General features: G+C 35.7%; 1 protein-coding gene across 5 annotated transcripts in view; it reads left to right on the top strand.

The window, feature by feature from the left end:
• Positions 1-173: 173 nt before the first annotated feature.
• The window catches only part of Mura (ring finger protein murashka), a 47257-nt gene continuing 21535 nt past the window's right edge, over positions 174-25895 (top strand). Inside the window, exons 1-2 of one of the 5 annotated variants that reach the window (XM_072894917.1) lie at positions 1381-1797; positions 15148-15196. In XM_072894917.1, the coding sequence (XP_072751018.1) occupies positions 15165-15196 (32 nt within the window). In that variant the 5' untranslated portion in view covers positions 1381-1797; positions 15148-15164. Of the gene's footprint in view, positions 287-1377; positions 1798-14067; positions 14848-15147; positions 15197-25895 lie in introns of those variants that run through there. The other 4 variants (XM_072894909.1, XM_072894890.1, XM_072894900.1 and 1 more) reach the window with 4 other exon arrangements.

The raw sequence follows: 25895 nt of genomic DNA on the forward strand, positions 1-25895 counted from the left end.
CAAAAGATATAAAGTATCAAGCTAAATAATTTTTCTATTTGATAGCCAATCGTATGATACTGTGTTTGTGTTTCTTGCTGGAAAGCTCCTATCGACACGGCGTATCCTGAGACACTTTTTCATGTGAACAAGCCTTGAACAACTAATAGTTTGAAGCGTGTAATTTTGAATTTTTCGTTTTGTGATTCTCGCGCCGTCAGCTTCTCGACAAGTGTCACAAATGAAGAGGATCGAGAATTCTGAGGTTCAACGAGTATAATCACGGATCGTCTCTTTGAATCACGAGGTAGGCATCAGCAATTATAATCATACACAATGGTATTATAATTAGATCGCTTTTTATTATCTGCAATGATTAAAGTTTCCTTTTTGGAATATTAGTAAATCTATTCTGTATTAAAAATTACTTGAAATGATCTGTGTGTATAAATAAGATCATATATGTATTAAATTATATATAAATTTATATACTAATATTATATAAAATACTAATATTAATAATAAATAACCAATATATATATATATATATATATATATATATATACTGCTAATGAATAACACGTAGGAATATTGATATTTGATATTCATAATTCGATCAAAATATTTATATATTTCAAACGTGTGTTTCTTATAATTTACAAACATATATTTCAGAGCTACTTTTATCATTGAAGGCTACAATATATATATATGAATAAATTATTAAAATATGAAAACATTTCAAAAATAATATTTATATAATAATATGTTATATATACAATGTATTTTTACATTTAAATAATTTACGTAGCAACCTTTATTGGTATTTCGACATCGCTTTCAAAACATTTTTTCTTCGTTCGGTATGTATATATAATATTATCATCGATAATAATACTAATTACAATATCAACTATCGATAACATCGTATTCTCTTTATTTCAATTCCTTTGCCGGCAAGTGGCGCTGTTATTGACTCGCGGCGGTCACGTTCGAAATGATTCTGACGTCAACAGAGAGACGTTGATGGAGAGTCGCGACGCAATATCGTTACGCGCAGCACCGTCTTTACATACATTTGTACCCCTCCCCCCTGGTCGAAATATATCGAAGCGCATATCTCCTCTTCACCATCCATCCCTCCTTCATCGTCAAAGGTAATAAATTCAATATAAATTGACAATTATACATATCAAGATATTAGATAAAAGACATATTATCCGCCCGCGCGCGCGCGCGCGCGCGAGTTCTATTTAATCGAGGTGCGCGAACCTTGACGAATCTTTTCCGCTTTCCATCGTACGTACATCCAGGATCGCGTACCCCTTAAAGCCGGCACTGGACATAATACATAGGGGGAGGGGGAGGAGGAGATAAAGTGGCCGCGCGCGACGGTGAGTCGTGGTCGACGGTCGACGCCGTGTCGCGCCTCGTCACGGGCCGCACGCATTTGTCGGGCGCGCGCGAGAGCGTGTGTGTCATGCGGTTAGTGCTTTTGACGCGGGTGGGCTCTCTCTCCGGCTACGACGTTTCGGCGCGCGTCTCGGTACAATACAACGCAACGCGAGGGCCCCCGATTTAATGGGCGGGGTCGCCTATCGCGGAGCGACCTCGGTGTTCGCAGTGGTGAGCTGCCGTGCCGCGTCGCGGCCATCGCCGTGAGCGGTCCGCTTTTTCCACGACACAGCTAACGTTTAAATGGCGCGACTCGAGCGTCAGCATCGCTACGCCTACGACTTATGACGTCGCTACGACAAGAGAGATAGAGAGCGAGAGGCAGAGAAAAAGAGTACGCGCTTTACACTCGGCGCTCGAAAGGTAGGAATCTTTTTTCCCACCGAAATATCCTGCACGCGCGCTCTGTGTCTACCCCTTATTTCCCCCCCACACTCTCCCCCTCTTCTCCCCCTTCCTCCTATGCTGCTGCTGCTGCTGCTGCTGTGTGCTCTGTGCTCTCGCTCTCTGCCTCTCTTGCTCGCTCTCTTACAATTAGTAGCTTTCTATGCGGCTTTTTCTCACTTCTACTCTTTTTATCTCTCTGGTTTTCTCTCCCCGTTCCCCTTCTCTCTCTCTTTCTCTCTCCTCTCTTATCGCTGCCGCCCCTAAGATGTTCCCCGACCTGCTCGACTTGTCGTAGACGTCGCTCCGCGTTTTTCCAACGCTCGTCCAGAGCAAATTCCAAGATACCGTTCTTCCTCGTCGGCTTTAGATATACGTGTTTGCGCGCGTATTACACGCCTCTCCTCCCGACGAAGCCGCTCCTGGAACGCTCGTCTGCTTTCTTTTGTCTCGGAGCGACTCGACGGTTAATTTTACGATAAGCCAGTATAACCCGTATATCCCCCCGGCACACGAATCAACATGCGGGATACACTGGATATAGGTCCCCGACAGAAATGCGCGTTCGAGGCGGGGGGGGGGGGGGTGAAGGGAAAGGAGGGAAGAAAAAAAATTCGTTACACCCACAGAAAGCGACGCCGCTTTGCTCCGGACACGCTGCACCTGCGACATACATGTTTTTTTCTGTTTCCGTTCGTTTGTTCCCTCCTTTACCTTTCATCCATCCATCTATCCATCCATCCTCTCCCACTTATTCCTCGAACGCACATCTGATGCTTTTGTCTGTCGATCGAAATATATGTATGTGTGAACGAGACACGCGCGCTCGCGTGTACCGTATATTTGTTTGTACACAAATATCCGTTTAACTCGCGATACTCGTTCATGTACCTTCTCGTTGGCCCCGAACAATTCGGGAAAGCCGAAAAGAGAGCTTTCTTAAAAATAAGAGCGATTATATAAAAAAGAAACCTGAAAAAATACATATACGTCTCTAAAGATAAAAGAACGGATTTAACATATTTTATTGCATGAATGATATCAATGTTTATTCTAAAGAAAATTAACAGTATTTTAACAACTTTTCTTCAACTTTGTTGATATAGAATAAATGAGGAATTTAACCCCTACTTTGTACTGATGGGTCATTTTTGTCTGTGATTTTTCTTAACAATGTCAATTTCTCGAAAACAAATAATCATAAAATAATATATTTAAGTAAATGATTTTTCAAATTTATTATTTTAGTCTTTATTTAGAATGTTCAAAGAAGGTATATACATTTTTTCAGATTTTTTAAAAACACTTTTACATATTAATAAACTTATCGAAAATACGCTGATCCATCTATAGAGTTAGAAGGTGCCAAAAATAACAATACGAAGTAAGGGTTAAATGTCTTATTGATATATTGGTACAATAACAAATAATACATAAGGAGAGAAAAGTAGAAGTGTAAGATGTAAGACGAAATAGCAATTTAAAGGTAACATATGTGTACGATCGAGGTACGATAATTATATTTTTTTATAAAATTTTGAAATACATAAATACACACACACAGTAGTCTGTAGAAATATATTTTTTAGACATATTTACATAATTTATTATCATTGGTATGCGTAGAAATATCAAAATATAAATAGACGTGGGTCATTGAAATAGATTTAATTTTACAAGTTAAAGACATTCGCGATAACTATGTAATACATACATACTGAATCGTACCTAAATATCATGCAGGTGTCTTTATATAATAATAAAGAAAACAAGCGATATATACGTATGTATAACTATATACATATTCGTAGGACCTCGCACATACCGGACACGCATTTTCTATCTTTGTTTCATGTCAGCGACGTACAGGCGCGTCTCGTAGATTTACGTCACTAACAACGACAACGGCAACGATGACGACGATCGACATAAAATAGACTGGCTGGAAAGATCAAACGCGTCCGAGATTGAACGGTCGCGCATACGTATGGTTAAACATCTTTAACGACAGAGTCACAGACAGACGCTGTACGGTCTGTCTTAGCAATTAACGGTACATCGTCGCTCGAGCATTTAAGCCGCCGACCCTTTAAATCCGCTTGTGACGCCCTTCGATCGATTCTCGTGTAGTGTTTGTGTGCGTGTGTATGCTCGTATTTGTCTGTTTGTCTCTTTGTGTGTATGTGTATGTACGCGTAATATAGGTCTGTGTGTGTGTGTGTGTGTGTGTGTGCGCGCGCGAACGCGTGTGTTGAGTGTGTGTGTGTGTGTTGGTCGGGAATTGCGTTTCTGCATACGGGGTGTCCTCTCTGCTAGGGATGTTCACCGCTACTTCGGTATCTATCGACAGCTTTCTATCGATATTTTGGTATTATAATATTGATGGAGAGATCTTGATGTTGAAGTACAATTCTTCCCTTTCTTATAGATCACTTGAATTGCTTTTGAGAGCTTTTGAGAGAAAGAGAGAGGGAGAAATTCAATTAATTTATATATTTTCTTATTTATAATCATTGAATTGTATTTTTGAATGAGCAGAGATTTGAAAATAACAGCGATATTCTTGATATTAATAATTCGCTGATATTTACATGAATAAAGATATTGATACTTTTTTTTTTAATAAATATATCATACCCATATGATTAGAATAAATGGCTATTGCCTATGGATATTACCTATCTACTCTGAGTAGCAACTTTTCGGACAAATTTAAAATGAAATTATTTTTGTGATAAATTTTTTATGTTTATTATAACAATAATTAAACTTTATATTCAGGAAATAAGCAGCGAATGAAATATATATTAATATAAATATTCTTAATATTGAATAGCTGGCAATATTTACACGATTGAAAAGATATCGGTGCTGTTTAAAAAATATATTATATTTAAAAAATTACAACTATTCTCAATCTGCAATGCTGCAGATTTGCAGTTGTTAAATTTTATCCGCGAAAATATTGTATCTGCACGTTGCAACGTGTATTGATAGAAAATTAACTACACGATGGAGATAAATCTTCGTCGATATATACTCGAGAATTAAAAATTCGATTTGGAAGGAAATGATCTCCTCTCTGTCAGTGACTATCGTCTGTCTGTCGCGTCGAATGTGCGGGATTTATGGTCCGTCGTTAAATCGCAAATTAAAAACGCACTTGGGAAAGAACAAACTGAAAAATATATAAGTAACAACAGCTGAAGCCCCGGCGGTCGTTCCGTGCAACGCACACTTATAAATGCATAGAATTTTTCAATAGACGGACCAGAAAGACCGGTGTGCACTAGTAGTAGTAATAGCTTTTCCGAAGACTTTGCGCTCGCCAAGATTTACGTCGTGTAATCGTAACGTCGACCTGTCGTCTCCCTGTAATTAATACACCGATTCGATTGCTTTCCGCCGTTGAACGGAAAATATTAAGGGAGGGAGCACTTATATAATTGACGCATTATCGGGAAAATTAGTATCGGAAGAAGAGAACGATAAAAATATAATTGTCTTTTGACCTTAAAGATCCATTTCATCACATCGTCCATTTTGCAAGATTAGAAAGCGTTAGGAGAAGGTTATAGGAGCATCTAGGATGAGCTTTGCGTAAAAGTTGAAGAAATTCCTGGCTATGCCTTTGCGTACTTATCGTAACATCGGATCGGCGCGTAATTCGAGATGAAAAAAAAAACCGGGGGAGAGTCTGACAAGCGAAGGAGGGCGTATCTCGCCCTTTAACAGAAAATACCGTTATACGGCACATTTAAGTTTCAACCATTCGTACGATTAATTGTACAACCGTTCGTCCGGTTGTTTTATATTTTATCGAATAGAGATTGTTCGTGCGTTTTAGAGTACGCCTCGTAGAATATCGAAAAGCTCTAAAAGTTTGATGAAAAAGAACGTCCCTCGTATAACGACCGCCGCCCATGATGGAAATTATAGATGCGCGCAGTACACGTCCTCCTCGTCGCTCTCCTTACATTATGGAGCAAATTATAAGAGCCACTTTGCGCGCGTTCCTCCAAGTTCCCTGTGAGCAGCGTAATAATTTAACGGACGATAGATGGTCTATGGGCGCGCGTCGATCGTCCAGCCGTTGCGAACAACCGTCTTTCGCGAACATTGTACGCGTTCTGGCGTTTCGCGGAAGGTTGATGATATAGTTGATATAGTTGATATAGTTGATATAGTTGACTTAATATATGCGCGCAAAATAAATACACTTTCGCGTGCAAAGTAAAAGAAGGATGCTCGAAATCGTGACATGGGTCTCGGTTAAATCGACGTATTCTCGCTTCTCAATCATTTAGGCGGCACACTTTGTCGGAGATAAAGATAGGAATTTGCCCAGTTGAAATAGTTTAGCTGACTTTTATCGGAAACACTTATATAGTTTGTACATTAGTATGCTAAGTCAACCCGTATCGGGAATCTTTTGAAATTCGAAAGTCACTTTCCTGTGACTTTCTTTGATGAATTATGTAATATAACTAGCCAGAGTAGCTCCTTCTTCATAATTTTATGCTATTTCATTCGTCTATCGGTTTCCATCTTTTTGTCTTTCCTCTTCTTTTTTTACTGTAACCTGTATTATATTTTTAAAGTTTTTAAAAATAGATACATTGCTTTTTTCGATTTCAAATTTTATCACACTGTTAAAGAAAACCTCGTATGTTAAGAAAAAAATACAGAAATTTTAAACTATAACGATGACGTCATAAAGAATAAATATCTGCGAGTACAAATTTTAATTTTGAACTTTTAGCTGAAGGTTAGAGTCCAAGAACAAAATAAGGTGTTGATTTTTATATCTTTATTATCTCATATAAGGAATTTCTGTTAAATTTATTGGAGAAATTTATTTTGAAATAAACGTGTACGAATAATAATGTTATTTTTAGGAAAATATATATATATATATATATATATAAAATACTCCAAATATCCTAAATTTCACAAGATGATACAAGATGATACAAGATCTAAAAATATCGAAAGCATCAGTAATGTTAGTAATTATTACAGCATATTATTTATGCAATTGTCAAATATGAGAGGTAGTTCCTGATTTCTTTTTGCAAGAACGAAAGAGATATCGATATAGACTTTTATTTTTTTTTGCACCTATAATAGCTACGTCCCTGGATAACGCTTTGAAATTACAAAGCACCCGCAAGACTATATGTGTACCGTCCCAGAATTATTCGAAGCAACGTTCCCTTCGAAGTTGACCTGCGCGTCCTCCACCGTCTCCTCACTCCCTTCCTCTCTCCTCTTTAAAGTCTCACCTGTCTCTGAAACGCATTCTCCGAACGCGTATACGAAGCGCTCGGCCCAACTCTGTTCCGTAAAAACTCGTTTTCAGAAAAACCCCATTCAAGTTTCTTAGAAAACTTTCGTGATACTTGGAGATATTAAATATGTTATCAATAAAATTTCTAGCGTTTTAATTAATTTAATAAAATTATTAACATTCTCAGATACATCCTTAGAATAGATAAAGTAGGACATTGTCACTAGAACACTGTGTAGAAAAAAATATGATGAAATTTTTTGAAGAAAACGTGAAGATGGATCGATCTACCGCTGATTTTAACAAATTCTGTAAAGTTTTTTTTTATTTCCCCAAAGAGTTAATCCATTATTAAATGTAAATTGATTTAAGTTAACCTATAGAAAGCAAAAAGAAAAAGATTTGGTTTGTGCCAGTTTTTATCTATATTAATTTTTAAGTTTATCATTTATAACTTTTTTTTTTAGATTTAATTCATATTAATTTTGACATATCTGAGTCACCGTTTTTTTTTTTTCGATTAATTCTGTCAGCGCTATATATAGCGCTATATATAGCGCTGACAGAATTAATCGAAAAAAAACGGTACGATAAAAATATATATATATATATATATTTTTATCGTATCTTTTTCTTCTTTTTTCTTAAAATACAATACATACACGGGCACACACAGTCCTGACTTTCTCGAGGAGAAATTCCCCAATCTGATTCTCATCTAACGGTTCACCGCCGACTGTAGAGGGCACACGAGAGGAGAACTGCTCTAAACCCGCGCAATAATTTTCCCTTTATTAGACCTCGCGATCGATCGAATGTGGATCGCCGCGATCGCGTCTCCGTTCTTGCGTGGTTATGGCAACGCGATGGCAGATCTCTCCCACAAGGATGACGGCGATGGTAGAGCGTACCCGCAGCATGGGAACTGCATAGACGGTAATACATACGGGCATTATAGAGCCACACATTCTCTTTCTCTCTCCCTTTCCCCTCCTTCTCTCTCCCTTTCCTCTCCTTCTCTCTCCCTTTCCTCTCCTTCGCTCTCGGTTTCTCTCATGTGTCAACACATTTCCGACGCCCACAACGAGTGACGCATGCGCTTTGCGCACCTTATCAGTCTCTTGCTCAGCTTTATCTCCCTCTCTCCTTCTCTGTTACACTCTCTCCGTCTGTGTTATCCCTTTCTAGATACAGGGTGTTTCTTTTCATTCGCCGTGATTCCTATAGTAAATTTGGAGTAAATTTTTTCCCCAAAATTCGCCGATATCGAAATAATATATTTTTAAGTTTTAAGAAATTGAAAATACAGAGAGAGATGAATAAATAGACAATAGGACGTTATATTAAAACGCTAACGAAAAAGAATTAGTAAAAAAAAAGTATCAAATTTATTAATAAAATTACTTAAGGAATTTACAAATAAAAGAAAATGTAAACAATCTAGAAGACTACTTTCAATACACACTGATTAATTTAATAATATTGAGTAACGATCTTTTCGTTCTATTTCGTGAAAGATATGGAGGAGGATATTGCGAAACATATTACGCGCAATAACTATTACACTAACTATTGTAAGTTGTGTGTTAATAGAATCAAGAGTGTAGAAGAGATAAATCTTTTTTTCTTCTCTCTCCCTCTTTCCCTGTCTCGTTTCTTATCTATTTTTCTTTTCTATCTCGTTTTCCCACATTTTTCCCGTTCGATGAATACGCTCCTGGCTTTTCTACGAGTACCCTCTTCTTCGTGCCAACAAGTCCCTCCATGAGCGCGGAATTTTCCAATTCACAAGGGTGCATAGACGATGCGGGTCGTCGACACGGTTCCGGCCGCTCGCAACATCTTCAGCATGTCGCTCGCCACGAACGTGTCGTGTCAGACAAGAAAAATTGCAAGTTACTCGCGCGCCTACAGTGTCGGGGGCACCCTTTCAACGATACGGTCCTGTCTTGAGAATGTATATAAACTTCTTTCTCTCTCTTTTTCCTCTTCGTTGTGTGTCCAACTGTGTGGCGGATTTAAATTTCTGAGACCTCTAAGAGAAATCTTCAATATTGAAAAATTTTTACAACAATATGAATGAATTTTAATTACTCGTAACATTGAAAGATGACACTTTTTTTTTTTATAGTATTTTAACAACTTCTTTCTGGAAATGTACAAAAACAATTTTTTGGAAATACAATAATTTTCTACGCGTTACGTATTCAACAATAGAATTGAATCGAGCGAGATTAATCCTTCTATTTAGAATTTTGCAATAAGATAAAATACGTAGTGTATGTGTGTGTGTGTGTAATTGTATGTATGTATAAAGTTTTGTAAAATGCTTTGTCTTCGCGACGTCTCGATAATTAGATTCAAAGACGACTTATGGTAGATACGTCACTGGTTTTGTGGTTCCCTCTCTTCTCTCTCTCTCTCTCTGTCTCCCCCCCCTCTGTCTCTCCCCCCTCTCTCTCTCTCTCTCTCTTTCTGTCCTTACACCGTCACCCTCGTTCATACGACACAGTCTTCCCCTTCCGCTCCCATTGCACACACCAATTTTCCAATTGATAAGGGTGCATAGTTGATACAGCGGAGCAACCCTATCCGTCTGTGCCCCGCTTTATCTTCCTCCTCTCCTCATTATCTCTCTCCCCTCGTCTTTCCGAGCTTTATTCGCCTCTCTTCCGCGCGTACCTTGTCAAGTTCGGCGCATCGCGCGGTTATCATTTAAAATATTGACAAACGGACCCGCAGATTCTCGTTGCACAAAGATGCGCGGATCGTAAATATCGCAAATATGGACAATTTAGATTGTGTTAGAGACGTGTCTTTTCGCGCGTTCGATTTTCCACATCATCTTGGAAACAAAGGAATCTCCACAAACACATGTGGCAAAAGCCATAAGTTTTCTATTTTTTTTTTTTTTTTTTTTTTTTATAGTATATATTATACTGATAAATCGAAAAAATTATATAAAATACTTAAAAATGCTTCAAGTTGTCTCACGATTTTTTTATTACGATTTTTAGAATAAATTTTAAGAAAAAATCCTCTGTGTATGTGTAGATGTACTCATTTTTTCTACAAATACATTTGTAAATAGGTTGAGAAAAAAGACATTTTTCTTATTCGAAATGTCTTTCCTTTTATTTTTTTAAAGCACAATGAGTGACTATATCTTTATTTGTGATGACGATAGGACGACACGAAAGAAAAGGAAGCAAGAACATTTATATTCGTTCTCCTTTACATCCTTTTATTATTGAAATAATTATCTCAAAACCTCCTTTTATCATAATTTTTTCTCTTATATTAATTGCATCACATAAGCATGTATGATATACAATATTGGAACCTCTGCCATTCTGTATCGACCTTCGATATTTCGCGAGGTTAAAGCGTTCTCATGGAAAGATGAAACCTGCCGGCGTCGAGCTTAGTCCATCGACTAGTCGGGAAAGTTGGTTATTGATTTGGGATCTCGGTAAACACACGCAACTAGCGAAGGGAGGATTCCGTTCCTATCAAACGTTCGCGCGCGCGCGCGCGCGTTGCGTAAAATTAACAGTCGTGTTCCAAGACTCGAGACTCACTTTCCCATCTGGGATTTCGGAGGAGAGAGTAGAAGCGAGAGATATTCAAGAGGGGGAGGGAAGAGACAAGATAATATGAGAAAATGCTATGAAATATAATCAAATGAGAGAGAGAGAGAGAGAGAGAGAGAGAGAGAGAGGGGGGCTTCTTTTTACACAAGTTTTTTCTATCGATATATAATTTATCGATTTATCAAATTATAATTTTAAATTCCTAAGTGCAATTGTACTTGCACATTGTGCCCAAAGGTATAAGTCACGAGAGGAGGAAAAAAATAGAGAAGAGAGAAAGAGAGAGAAAGATATTCGTTGGAAGTAGATAAAGAGGAGAGAGAAATAGCTTGAGCTCTTTGTCACTCGATGTGACGCACTCGCGGCAGCTGTGAACGCGCGTGTTGATTTTGGTTTAACTTGGAGTTATCAGCGTCGCTTAGTGTGTGCTCGGCCATGATATCTGCCTGACGTTCTCTCCGCGACGAGAGAAACGGTGCTGCGCAGTGGCAGCGCGATTGCAGTACGAGCTTATAGCACGTATAGACATAGTATATTTCCGAGACAATACCTTCCTAACCGCCAAACATTAAAGCAGTATTAATTAAAGAAACAGTTAAGAGTATAATAGAGTATAGCAGTCATCAAAATAAATTTGCAACGTTTATATTATAGGACATAATAAATATATATATATATATATATATATATATATATATATATATATATATATATATATGACTACGTCTATAAATATTTTATTAATCACAGACACATATAGATTTCGTCTAACAAAGTTATTGCATTTGTAAAAAAAAAAACGTTCAAATAATGCTATTTGCATATTTATATGTTATTGTTAAGAAAAAGAATATTTATATATTATAGGATATATAATAAATATATGTGACTGTGTGTCTATAAATATTATCAGTCACATACAGATTTCTTCCAACGAGACTTGTATATTTACATATATTAGGGGATATTTTAAACATGTTTTAATTGTTAATAAATGTAGAAATTTAAATTACAGTTTTATTTGAATATTACAAAATCTAAATTTTTTCTTTTTCTAACAATAAGCAAAAATCCAAGCGAAATTGCTATTCGAGATCGTTTCGAATTTCGAATATCATTGTCGTAAATACTTGGTATGTTCAATGTACAAAATGTAGGGTAGCTCCTCGGAATCTCCCACGTTTCTAGAGTAAATCGTGCGCTGGCTCGACGTTGTGCAAGCCTTCTTTCTTGTTCGAGAATCGCTCGACAATCAAAAATATTCTAAAATAACAGGCAAGTTTTATGAATTTACAAGGACGAAGGCGACAGGCGTTAAATTTTATTCTACGGTAAAGATAGCTATTCATTTATTCCGAATTTTTTCTTCCGTCGCAAATATTCACATCCGCATATACCGGTGGAATTTAAAAACTGAGGAATTGCACGAATATTTCGCTGTTTGGCTCGAAAGTTGAAATTCATTTTTCTAGCTTTCTGCTCTTGTCGTTGGAATGGTTAGTGATTTTTGAAAGAAAAAAAATGCATTTTTTTTATCCCTCTTCACGGACGGGAGAATAAAAATGGGGATAAAGTAAAGAAGTTTGGGGATTAAAATGGATTTAATTTCGAAAAGTTTGACACATTTGTCCAAAGCTTCCTATAGAAAATGTCGCGATCGTCGCATTTAAATCGAGAATAAACATCAGAGTTATTTTGCTCAAATATATATCTATAGCGACACGAAAATCTAATCTATCTCGTGGAAACGATAGCGATTTCAAAACGTCGGTTCTTCCGGTTCGCTCGGATCTTTACGATATCCCTCGCGCAGATCGGACGTCGCGGCGTGTTTACTCGGCTTCTTCTTCAGGGCTGTGTCAGAGAGTTGGCTCCCCGGAGCGCGTGGGTGCGGTCTCTCGACAGAAGGGAAAAAGAGGCCCTCCCTGCTCGCTCATCAGAGACGTGCGAGAGGCTCACGCTCTCCTCTCTTTCGGAGATAGATTTTACTTTTTTGCTCTCTCTCCTCCCTCTCTCTCCCCTCTTTTATATTTTCGACGGTCCCCCACGCTTACGGCTTCAGGCATCAACACTCCCTCTCGCAAGGTCGCCCCTATCTGCCTTTCCTCTCTGTTACCCTCGGTGATATTAAGCCCTACGTAGCGTCCAGGGAGATACATTTGAAGGGACGAAACTCTCGCGTGGAATTACGAGAAATATTTCGAGTTAAACGCGACGCATAGATTTTTAAAATCGCAAAAATATTTAAAAATTACCTACAAGTTAGATAATAACATGTACTGAACAAAAATCGTTAACTCGACTAACAATAAATGTGTTTAGTTGGTTATTATTCTTTAGTTGAAATATTTAAGCATTTTAGTCATATATATATATATACATACATACACAACTTCACAATTACACACACATATTTCAGTATTCAGATGTCAATATGATTTTGATAAGAATCGCTGTTATCATATGAAGCAAACTTAGAAATATATTTCTTAAATTGACTATAGAAAACAAGGTTTTTTTTATAATTCATTGTTAGTTCTGTTTTCGAAACTCTGATTCAATGTTAAATAATTCTGTAACTTGGCAATCTCTCGCGAGAAAAATGTATCTTAAATTTATTTCTATCGTTAATGCCATTTTTTTTTTACATATACAGTAATTTTGAGCAAAGCTTCAATGAACAACTTTATTGAAAAAATATTGCAGACTTAATATCAGATCATTTTTTTAACATTCTTAAAATGTGGAAATAGGAAAAACATTTGATTGAGAGTTAGATAATAATAATTTGCTTCCATTGTTAATCAATTCACGATTAATTAATGCGATATGCACGATATTTATAGAGGATTTTAGATTTAGAAATTTAATTGCGTTATTTATGTTTTAGTGCTGGAACACACACACACACACACACACATAAAATATATTATATATATATAAAACTTGGAAAAGAGAATTTGCAGTGTCTGTTCCAATTGTCGTGACTCTTAATTCGATTGGCCTAATATCAGTTCGCGCTTACACGATATTCCACTTTCTAGCAATCTCGTTTCTATATATTCCATCGAATTGATATAACATTTATATGTATAATATTCAAGTAATATAATAATTGAACGCACATTACTGTTGCAATCTTTTTTGAAATTTCTTCCGCGTAAAATAATGTTGTATCTCCCGCGAGAGCATAATATATCGATTCATGTACGCATTTAATTATTCTTATTATTATATATTATTACATATTTTTTACATTCTTCACAACAAAATATCAACTGCTTTAACAAATCGTTGCTCGAATTTTTTAAAACCAAAACATTTCGTTCTTAATTTATCTCTTCTTTTTTATTTTCTGAAACACTTATTGTTCTTATCAATCCATTTAGAAAATGATAGAGAAATTTCTATATTAGATCTACGCAAACTTGAATCAAATCGAAGGTAAAGATCCTGATATAGAAATTTCACATTTAAAGGACATATTAACCCTTACTCCATACTGATGGGTTATTTTTGTCCGTGATTTTTCTAACCGTCAATTTCTCGAAAACAAATAATCATAAAATAATATATTTAAGTAAATGATTTTTCAAATTTATTATTTTAGTCTTTATTTAGAATGTCCAAAGAAGGTATATACATTTTTTCAGATTTTTTAAAACACTTTTACATATTAATAAACTTGTCGAAAATACCATGACCCATCTGTACAGTTAGTTAGAAGGTGCCAATAATAACAATACGGAGTAAGGGTTAATGGTTCAATCTTAATGCAAAAAAAAAAAAAATAATTTATATAGAGTTGCTCCGTGGCACTTGACGCGATACGTCCGCACTTGCGATACGTCTTTTCCTCGCCCCACCCCCCACCATCATCGCCTATAGTAGTTTCCCCCACATTGCGGACGGTCGTCTCTTCCCCGTTTCCCCCTCTCCATCCCGTCGAATCGTGTTTCCGAGTTCCGAGTCCTGCCTCTGCCTGCCTGCTCTGTTCGGTTCAGTTCGTGGTGCGCCGTCGTCGAGTGTAGTGTCGTATTTTGCGCGCGTGAGAAGACTCGTCGTGTCTCGCGATCTCACTCTGAAGTTGCGAGTGATGCGCGCGCTATAGAGAGAGAGAGAAAGAGAGAGGGAGAGAGTGTATGTGTACGTGTCTCTATATCAGCCGTATATAAGAGTGCGCGCGCGCGCGTGTATACGTGCGTGCACGCGAGTGATCCGTACGTTTACTAGTCGGTGTGTGCCGTACTACGTCTGTCTGCTTTCAATTCTCATCGTGGCTTCTGCTCCCGTACACACGCATACGCACATCTATAAATATATATAAATATATATTATATATATATATATATATATATATATATATATTTATATAAGAGAAAGAGAGAGGAGAGACGGACACACATATATATAAATATATATACATATATATATACACACACACAGATACACGATCCGGAGGCATGACAGCGACGCGGGAGTGTTACCCCATACGGTAGGAATACAAACTCTTGTATATATTGTAATCCCTCTTCTTTACGTGATTATATACGATCGCGCGAGAGACAATGACGACGCGACGAGGACACGGGCGGAGACTAAAGGCGAAGGCTTTACACGATATCTCGAGTGCGTAAGCGAGTGTGACTTGGGAACGACGGCCACGACTTGGCCACAATTGTTTTGTCCGAATCGATACGCCCCTCCGGCGACGGCGGCGGCGACGGCGGCGGGCATTTCGTATGCCGCGGAACGCACGGCGGAAATGGACTTTCGTCGTGTGTGTAACGTCCGTGTATCGCCGAGGCCGCGGAGAGAGTCTACGTTTCACCTTATCTTTTTTTTTTTTTTTTTTAAATATTTATATATACGTATATTTATTTATTTATTTGTTTGTTTGTTTGTTGCTTTTCTCGCTTCCCCGACACATCCGTTTAATCGCGAGATATCGCGCCGAGAGTTTTTGTCGTCGTCATCGTCATCGTCATCGTCATTGTCCTGATCGTTAACGTCGATTGTCACCGTCGATGATGGTCGTCGCGTTAGCTCTCCGCCGCGATGGCCACAAACGAGTGCCAAGGGGTCTTTTCCTGTTGGCGATGTAGGCTCGCAGCTGTGTTTCGTTTTCGCTGGCAGTATTCAAGACGGAACACTTGTGTTTTTGCCCGAACGCGAGAGTACTCACCTGCGTCGATAACGAACCGCTTACCCTTGTACACTTTGTACTTTTGTTCGCGGTCGAGCGAATTTGTACTTGAACGCGGGCTTGGTCGCGAGATATAAACAGGTACCTAGCGAAAATCAAGAGCGATTTCGACAAGTTGAAATTCCGACGCTCTGTAGAAACTGCGCAAAACATACGCTGTTTACTCGACTCACGGCAGACGAGACGTTTATTGAAACGTTTGTTTTCCGTATCTGTAGCATCACGATGATTGAGTCAATTATCGTCATGATTAACTCGTGATTTCTAATATCTTTACTATTTATAGATATCGTGTATACTTACCAAACTCCCCTTTTTCTCTTTGAGATTAATTGCGTCTGTGGCACTTAACATTCAATCGATACTTATCGGATGTCCTAGAATTGACGGAAAATATATGAATACATATAATATATAATACAATTAAATAATTATTATTTTAGTAAAAATATGGAAAAGGCTATTTTTTTCTGCATTTCTCAAAGAATTTTATTTACAATTTTAATTATTAATAATGACTTAAATAATCAAATAAAAGAGATTACTAGATATTTTTATTCGAATAGAATTATATTAATAATCTTTTCTCCAAGAATTTTATTTAAAATTTTAATTATTAAGAATAATTTAATAAGAGAGATTATCAGATATCATTAATAAAATAGAATTAATCTGTTCTTAAATAGCGTGTTCTATAAAGAATGATGTTTCGTTATTTTTGTTTCTTAAGATCTATAGTTATCGTTTCATTAATAACTTTAATGATTTTCGAAGATTTTTAATAATTATTTGAACCTTGATATTTTAGCTATCAAAAATCGATCGTATACCTTTTATAAGAAATTAAATTTCCATTTTCCACAAATTCTCGGCCATTCCAAACGTTTCAATCTATGATACAAAAAAATATTATTTCGCTGCTCGCAGGATATCGAATGTCTCGTTTAATGAGGAAAGAATAACATTATTTTGAAAAAGTGCTTTCAAAATGGTTTCCATTCATTCTACGCATACATGAATTAATTTCCTTAACATTATGGTTTGGATTATCATCGAGTTTTGATCATTCAGAACACGGCCTGCTCAACGATCATGGCGTGGTATTCATTTTTAGTTGATCGCAGCGCCACGTGTGCGTGATTTTTAATCGATATAGTCATTTACTTTTAAGCAGAGTGATAATTTTAAGCTATATAAGCTTCCTATCTTTCCTAAATAAATAAAGTAGTCACTGTGGATCTATCGGTCGCGAAAGTCGCATACTAGAAAAGGTTGGATCTGATTTAGTAGACGATTCAATAAGAATAATACGGTTACGTCACTTGCAGGATTTCGATAGAACAGATTCTCGTGTTTCGCTTGAACACAACGTAGAAGAGATTAAACTTGGAAAGGAATATGTTTTTCTTTACGCACATAAACGTGTATATACCAGACTCGCTATCTCGGATTCATTGTATTTTCCGCATCGCATCTTCATTTAAATCGATGTTGCATTTAAAATACTGTTGCATTGTCTGATGAAATATTTACGTCTTGGCGACATGGCAAATGTCATCGGTGACTCTTTAGAACATCATTTTTGCGTTTCTTTTTCCTCACGATCAATTCGTGAGTTTTCTCAGCAGAATAGCGTTTAATTAGTAATCTCTGTGTGAAACACTTGCATTTCGTACAGAGACATACATATTGTGATATCTTTTTCCGCAAATTGCTAATCTTTAAATATATTTAAAACAATTATAACAACAAGTGCAAGCACGATAATCGAAAAGGAGATAAATATAATAATATATTACAGTAAATAAAAAAAAATATAAAAAATATGATAATAAAAATATGTAATGAATACAAAAGAAATTAATATATATATATATATACAACACGCATATGATTATTCTGAATTAATTACAATGTGAATTCTACGCGCTTCAAAATAATGTCATTGAAAAATTCGTTGCGACTAAAAAATAAAAAAATATCTCTGTTTTAAAATATTAAATTGAGATTGTTCAGGTTAAAAAGAAAATGGAGCCAAATACGTATGCATAATAATGACTTATTCACACGACGTTTATTAAAGATAATTGGGACGTATGAGGAAAGTTTCTAGACGCATAAATACCATGTAAATGATTTCAGCGTGCTTGAACCACAGTGTAAAAGGAGAATGAAGATTGTCTTCGAGGTCCGACATTGAACGCACGCATGTATATTCAGCTAGATTCGCGACTCGCTGTTCTTGAACGCTTTAATGTTCCTCGTTTATGCACGATAAATAAATAGAATAAATGAGTCGATTATACGATCGGAACCTTCCTGACGTCGGTCATGCAAACATTGGCCATTCACATTTATATTATCACGTATCTTCTATATAATAATGTCTAAATTTTCCGCGTTACATCATTACGACAGGTAAATTAATTTAACCCTTATTCCGTATTATACTGTTGGATCATTTTTGTCTGTGATTTTTCTAACAACGTCAATTTCTCGAAAACAAATAATCATAAAATAATATATTTAAGTAAATGATTTTTCAAATTTATTATTTTAGTCTTTATTTAGAATGTTCAAAGAAGGTATATACATTTTTTCAGATTTTTTTAAAACACTTTTACATATTAATAAACTTATCGAAAATACGCTGACCCATCTATAGAGTTAGAAGGTGCCAAAAATAACAATACGAAGTAAGAAATAATAAAACGTGGCTGCGAAATGAACAAAAATTGATTTGACACTCGTAGGATATTTTCACGAAGATTCTCGATTCAAACTGACGTTTTTAACTGATTCTCCGTCTTCTTCCGATTCCACAGTAGGCTAATTTCATTTAGCATTAAAAATTCTATTTTAATTAGCAATAATTTTGATCGCATTATTATATTCATTGTTTATATATGTATTCACTTTTGTATAATTCACGAATAAAATTGGAGCGTCCTCGTTTTGTAACTTTAAGGCGATCTCTGCGATGCACGATCACGTTATATATGTATCGTGTGTGTTCTCTTTCTATCTGTTCTCTGGTTTACTCTTTCTTTCCTTTATCGAAGCTATAGGTCGATTCATGGTGCGCCCATCCAGCCCATCCACCCAGAGAAATACGATATCGTTCCGATAAACAATGTTTCTTTCTTCTTTTCCCGAACGCATCGTAGCGTTATCACACCCACAATCCCGAAACTTACGACTACATTTTTGTTTCTCGTACTAGATGCGTTCTTTTGCTCTACCGCGATGCTGAAATACACGCTTTTGGAACTTTTGTTTCGAATAAAAAAAAAAAAAAAAAAAACTTTATTCTGTACGTTTGACACGCGCACGAGTCAGAAAATTTTTCAATATGTAATAGATTGATGATGTTGAGAGTAACTTTGGCAATTTTTTACAACAAAAAAATATAAAGCATAAAATGATTGCTTTGTTTAGAATTTCTTAAATTAATAATTAAAAAAAAATAAATAAGCAATTACTGCGTAATTTCCTGTTATGTAGTATTTTTTGGTATACTTTTATTTACAAACGATAAGAAGCGACAGTTTTTTTTAAATAAGTGCTTTGTGCTTTCTACGTACAAGAAACTTTTTTTTTTAAATATATTATATACAAATTTATATGCAATTTCTATACTAAATACGTTAGTCATTTAAAAACTCTGTCTGGAACAAGGAAATAGGTTACTTTGTCCTAAGATATTACATATTTACGAATATGAATATTCGTTTATCTTGATATAAATTAATTTGAACAATGGATAATTTATTCGAATTGTCGATATTATCTTTGACGTTGCGATTATCTTAACCACGTGATACGGAAACCATATATTTGAAGCTCCCTTCTTTTTTTTAATAAAGAATAAATTTATTCCGACCTAAGACACTCAAGATGTTGCATATTTACGAGTACGAGTGGCTAACTGCATTTCATTACGATACGATCAAACACCGATACGTCGTCTTCTCGTAAGCAGTTGACTAATGTAACATTGATGAAAATTTGTTTTGCACGAGAAATATTATAAACACATATGTGGGAAAAAACTTAAGTTACTTGTTTAATGGTAATATTATTTACAAGTTAACTCGTGTATATGATCTGAGAAAAACTCAAATTTGACTAATTTGTCTTATAATATATTTAAAAAATATGAAATGACAATGTATTATTGATGAAAACATAATCTAAAAAATATTTAGCAATATATTTAAATAACTTTTTTACAAATATAGATTTTTTTTTAATTATTTGAGAGTAAACTATCTGTATTTATTCATTGCCGCATGTTACTCGCAAACGAATCGTCACGTGTTAATAGTAATTTACATTAATATAAATATTTGAAACAGTTAATCTTTTTTTAATTACGCAGACATTTAGATATTTATTGGCGTTATTTGTTTTCAGTGTCATTTGCAATAACAAAATTAAATTTAAAAAATGAAAAAAAAAATGTCGAAAAAATTAATTTATTATTAGACAACTACCTTAAGCCCGACCGGACGGTTCGTGCTTCGACCTCGGAACGTGCAAGCTGGTCGAGAATATTGTATGCCACAGACACGGCATATGTTCACGAAGGTCTTATAGTACTGAGAGAGCAGGTGGTGACCGGGGAGACAGGTCTATCTCTCTCTCTCTCTCTCTCTCTCTCCCTCTCTGGGTTTTTCAGGAAGTCACCTATCGTTGAGTCGGCTACCTCGATCGGTGCATATGTTCTATAATAGCCGTACTGCAGCATGGATAGTTCTCGGATCAAGAATTTATAGCCAACAATACTGCGGATCCTTTTTTTGTGAGGATTATTCTCAAGGAGAGCTACGCCTTCTCTTTATATCCCCGAAAGATTTAGAGGGGGGAGAGGGGGGGGAGAGCTTGTGGAAAAGAAAGAAAAATAAGAGCAAGCATTTTTTCGTTTGTGGTCAAGAGCGATGACCCTCGTATTTCCAATTTTGACGATAACATAAATTTTAATGTCGCTGTCCAATTTATCCTTTTCGATCATGAAATATTATATGAGTGAAAGAGTCTGTAACAAAAACCGCGTCTTTTTTTTCTTTGTTTTTCTCTAAAACAGCCCAGTTTTCTTTATAACATTACCGTCATGGCTACTAATAGTTTTAAAGAGAAATAAATTCTAAAAAAGTAAAATTATTTATAACTATTACTTACTTTAAAATTATTTATTTATGAAATTATAAAAAAAAAGAGTCATATTTTACTTTTAAGTAGACAGTCTATACCTCGCTTTTCACATAAATAAAGCAATGGAAATAACGAATATATAAGTAGTCGACAATTGTATCTGATGAAATATTGCATCAACAGACTGTAAACACATCCTGGAAAGCACATCGATAGGTAGACACAACAACCTGGTGAATGCACCAGGTATCTAAATCTTTTATTTCCATTCTACAGTTTCATCTCCCCGTAGATCGAAGATGCATACTGAAATTTGTTCTCTATTTGTTGTCCTCAACATTAATGTACGATCATACCGATTCGCTCGAGAAAGCATGGCTCGCACACGTGTCTGTAGTCGTGGACGAGCGACGCAATTCACTAGCTTGCGTAGCCTCGCACAATCACGGAACGCGTCGCAATTGTTGAGCACTTTCGCTCTCGCGAACAACGGCGTCGAGAGAAGCCGCTGTTAATATTGCAACAAAACTGGGAAAGCCCTCGCGCGTTATGAAAATCGAGAAAGTTGAATGTTTATGAATATATACCATCTCCTCCCCCATTTAGCTCCGAAATTTCCATACGACGATTCGCGCATTTCACGAACGCAGCTTTCCTTTCGGATACGTGTAATTGCGGTGGAAATATTTTATTTGAAATATTAAATATATATAACGCTTATATATTTATTTTACAATTTATTAATTTATTATCTCATTTATTGATAATTTATTATATTGTTTTGTTTTTATTATATTATTAATATTGTAAATTTATTATAATTTATAATACAATTTATTAATTTATTATCTCATTTATTGATAATTTATTATATTATTATATTTTTATTGTATTATTAATATTGTAAATTTATTATAATTTATAATCGCGATTTATTAAAATTTCTTCAATTATTTTGCTTTTGTAACATGTTCGTATGATATAGTTTTAATTCGCGATGTTCAGGTAAAAAGACGTTCTCTGAGTTAGTAGAGAACTTTTCATGGAAACGCTTCTTTGGAACGGATGTGGGACGATGTCTTTTTCGTTGTGCAGGACCGAAGGGGAACCAACGCCTTCTCCCTCTCTTTTTCTCGCTCAGGCTTGTCTTCTTTCTTGAGGACTACAATATCCAACTCGTCTTTCAATGGAAGGTACCATACCGCGGATTCGCCATTTTGGTTATTCAGCATTTGGAGGTTTCTCTTTGTGAAATATCTAAAGTATATGCCTGACGAATCGCGAGACATGTGTTTTAAATTTTCGTCGGTGCATCTCGCGTTTTTTAAAAGAGGATTTTTTAAAACAATCGTGCCAATTTGGCTCGCGATTAGATACCGTATCGACATCGCGCGCGTTGCCACTAATCTCGTGATATTTCAAACGAACAATTCCAAAAGGTCATGGAGTGACATCTCATCACGAGAATTGTTAAGTTCTTTGTTTTGGCATATTTTCATGTTTGTGTCAATTTATACTTATTTCTACATATTTTTTTTTCATGATACTTATTGAGTGAGAGGAAATAAAAAAAAAGGCTTAACGGAGCAGGAACATTTTCTCGGTTTTCTTATAAGAATAATGTGGTAAAATAATCGAATCACGTAAATTGAATAAAATATGAATTTTAACAAGATTTTGCAAGATGCAATAATCTCTAGAGGGATACATCGAAAAAAAATATGTACAGTTCTTATTATAATTTAATAATTCAATAAACCAGCGTGATATCAACATACCGATTCTTTTGGCGTTAAAAGTTATAATACTTATCTCGAATTCACAAAGAAACGATTCCTGTGACTGATTGCATCGCAGGATGTTGCGCTTCTTCAATTCCCTCCAAGTAGAAATATCAAACAACTCATTTGATGCAACACGATAAGTTAAAGACATATGGACATGTTCATGTGTGCACTATTCGCCCCGATCTTTCAAGATTCTAACTTCGAAAATCTAGTTATCCGTCTCTTCAGCATCCGGAGGAACTTTCTCTCCAAGGAAGTTGCTCCAATCATACGTTCAGAGAACAAAAAGAGTAGTTGTTGTTTTTTCGTCAAACATCCAAGTTACGCATGACCGTCACATCGTAGGTGAATAAGTCGAGGTGAGAAGACTATCTTACATTTATCCGTTGTCAATTAGAATCCTGAAAAAAATGGATTATATATACGGCCAAATATGATCTTACATGCATTTTTTCTAGAATGCTTTAAAATCTTTCGAGGAAATTTAATTGTTTGAATTAAGGGGGCAATTCGGTCTAGAGGCCTGATTTTTAGGCTTTTTTTGCAAATTTTTTATAAGGAACGGATAAGATCAATTAAAATAAAAGTTTTTCCTATTTGTAGGATTTTTAAAAAATATGCAAAAATAACAAAATGGCGTCACTTTGAAAATAAGTCTTAATTTTTCGGTTATTTTTTTCGTCTTTAAAGGGCTGTAGAATTTCAAAAAATTAATATTTTTTGATAATTCTACTTCGGGCGATACCCAAACTCATATATTCTAAGAATCTTTTTGAATTTTTTATTTCTGATAAGCAGAACCGCCCCAATCGTGTGCACCGTGTAACTACTTTTTTTTTTAGAAGAACTGCTATATGCAGCTTAATTCTTGGAATTTTTCAATAAAGAAAATTTTAAAAGATACTTAAAAAGTTGCTTAATAAATAGAAAAAACTTTTATTTTAATTGATTTTATCCGTTCTTTATAAAAAATTTGCAAAAAAAGCCTAAAAATCAGGCCTCTAGACCGAATTCCCTTCTTAAAGTTAGAGTAGGAGAGAGATTTCGTTAAAATTAACTCTATTACATTTAACTTTCATTCTAGTCGGAAGACATAATTTTCAATATTGAAGAGATGTATTTAAATTCCGACATTTTCCTTATTTTCAAGTGAGATTACTAATTTAGTATTATTCTTATATCGAGGATAAAGTTACGATTTTATTCGAGAATCACGTCGATTGGCGAAGTTTGTGCACGATCGTACACACAAAAATTTTGACAAAGGGAGTGCGCGTATATTTTCGCGACAATCATTTTCGCAGAATGAAGCCATTCAGAGGTACGTGCGAATTTCTTAGTCAGCTTAGTCGTGACTAAGAAGCCACAATTTCCAAGTAAGACTAGTTCGCTCAAATAACGTGCAAGACTTGAGCATATTTGGTCGATAAGTCGCTGAAGTAGAGTTCCTCGATATTTTTCCACGAGACTATAGGGACTTTGTAGTTATATTTTGTAGAGAGATCCAGTTTACAACTGTATGAATTGCGCATCGTGTATATCGCTGATTGTTTCGTTCGGTCACACGACACAATCGTCCGCGTCAATATCGCTATTAATTAATTAAACATATAGTCTATCTACGTATAGTCTCTCTACATGATGCTTGTACAGCTTGTGTTTTAGATCTACCTGATACACACGTAGACCACAAATGTTGTTTTTTTTTTTTTTTTTTTCGGTTTATATCCTTTTTGAATTTGAGATTGATATCGAAGTCTACAAGTCTTTGCGTTTACAATTTCAAAATTTGATTAAAATACAAAGACACTTGCTATTTTTTATTATTGATATTGCGTTGAAGCATTTGCTATATTTTTCTCACAATCAGTATGGTCTTAAAGATAATATAAATAATTAAAGGGATATTATAAGGGACACTAAATAATAATAAAGGGATATTTTTTTTCATACGATACCCTTTAAGAAGTATCTTTAACATGTAAAATAATCAATGGGCGTAATATTATATTTTCTAGTTGAAATAATGTGCAACGAAACGTTAATTAGGTTGCATCGCAATGTAATAAGCAATCATGATTTTTATTACATAAATCTTTGTATGAATTTGTATAAAAATCTTTATATAGTTATATATTTCTCTCTCTTTCTGTAAATATATGTGTATGTGTGTGTGTGTGTGTATGTGTGTAACATATGATTAAGACACATTGACTTCTTAAAATATTAAATGATTAAAAAAGCTGAATTAAGTAAACATTAGTTCATTATCAAGTGCTATTCGTAAAAATGTTTCTCAACAATGTTTTTCTTGAAATATGTCACATTTTCCCTAATAACATATTTTAACTAGAAAAATATTACATGAACACAAATATTATTCTGGATTTCTAAGATATAGAAATTGTGGCAAGCAATTATAATGGCAACCCGTTAGAGATTCGTTATCTTACTTGGCAACATCTATGTATTTCTCTTTAATTAAAGATGGAAAGTTTAACGCGCGCATTCAACAGAAAGTAGAAAAACTGATGCGACGAAGGAACGTGAAATCAGTAATTGGATCACTATCCCTCGGAGAGCAAAGCGGGCCTCTTTCTCTCTCCGTCTCTCTTTTGGCATCGCTTTTCTTGTTCATCTCTCTCTCTCTCTCTCTCTCTCTCTCTCTCTCTCTCTCTCTCTCTCTCTTCCTCCCTTCTTCCCTCTCTCTCTCTCTCTCTCTCCTTCTATTCTGCGGCTCCCTTCCTCTCGAGCTCTCTGAGGTGCCAGCCAGTTTCGTGATACGAAGAGGTTTGGATCGATAGAGAGTGAGCTCCTTCGAGCCCTCTCTCGGCTTGGCGATTCCTGGAGGATTCGGAAGGAGGTCGAAATGCGCTGTTGAAGGCAATGCCTTTGACAAACCTAACCAGGCCTCGAGACTTCCGGTCCGAGTTGGCCTGGAGACCAACGACCTTTGTTCCTTTCTCGAGGGTTTGATTTCGAGTGGACGACGAAGGTCTGAGATCGGAGACTCGAGACGGCCAATCGCCAGCTGTGTGTCGGAAAAT

This window comes from Anoplolepis gracilipes, chromosome 1, assembly GCF_047496725.1.
Source record: "Anoplolepis gracilipes chromosome 1, ASM4749672v1, whole genome shotgun sequence".
In the NCBI taxonomy this organism is placed as follows: Eukaryota; Metazoa; Arthropoda; class Insecta; order Hymenoptera; family Formicidae; genus Anoplolepis; species Anoplolepis gracilipes.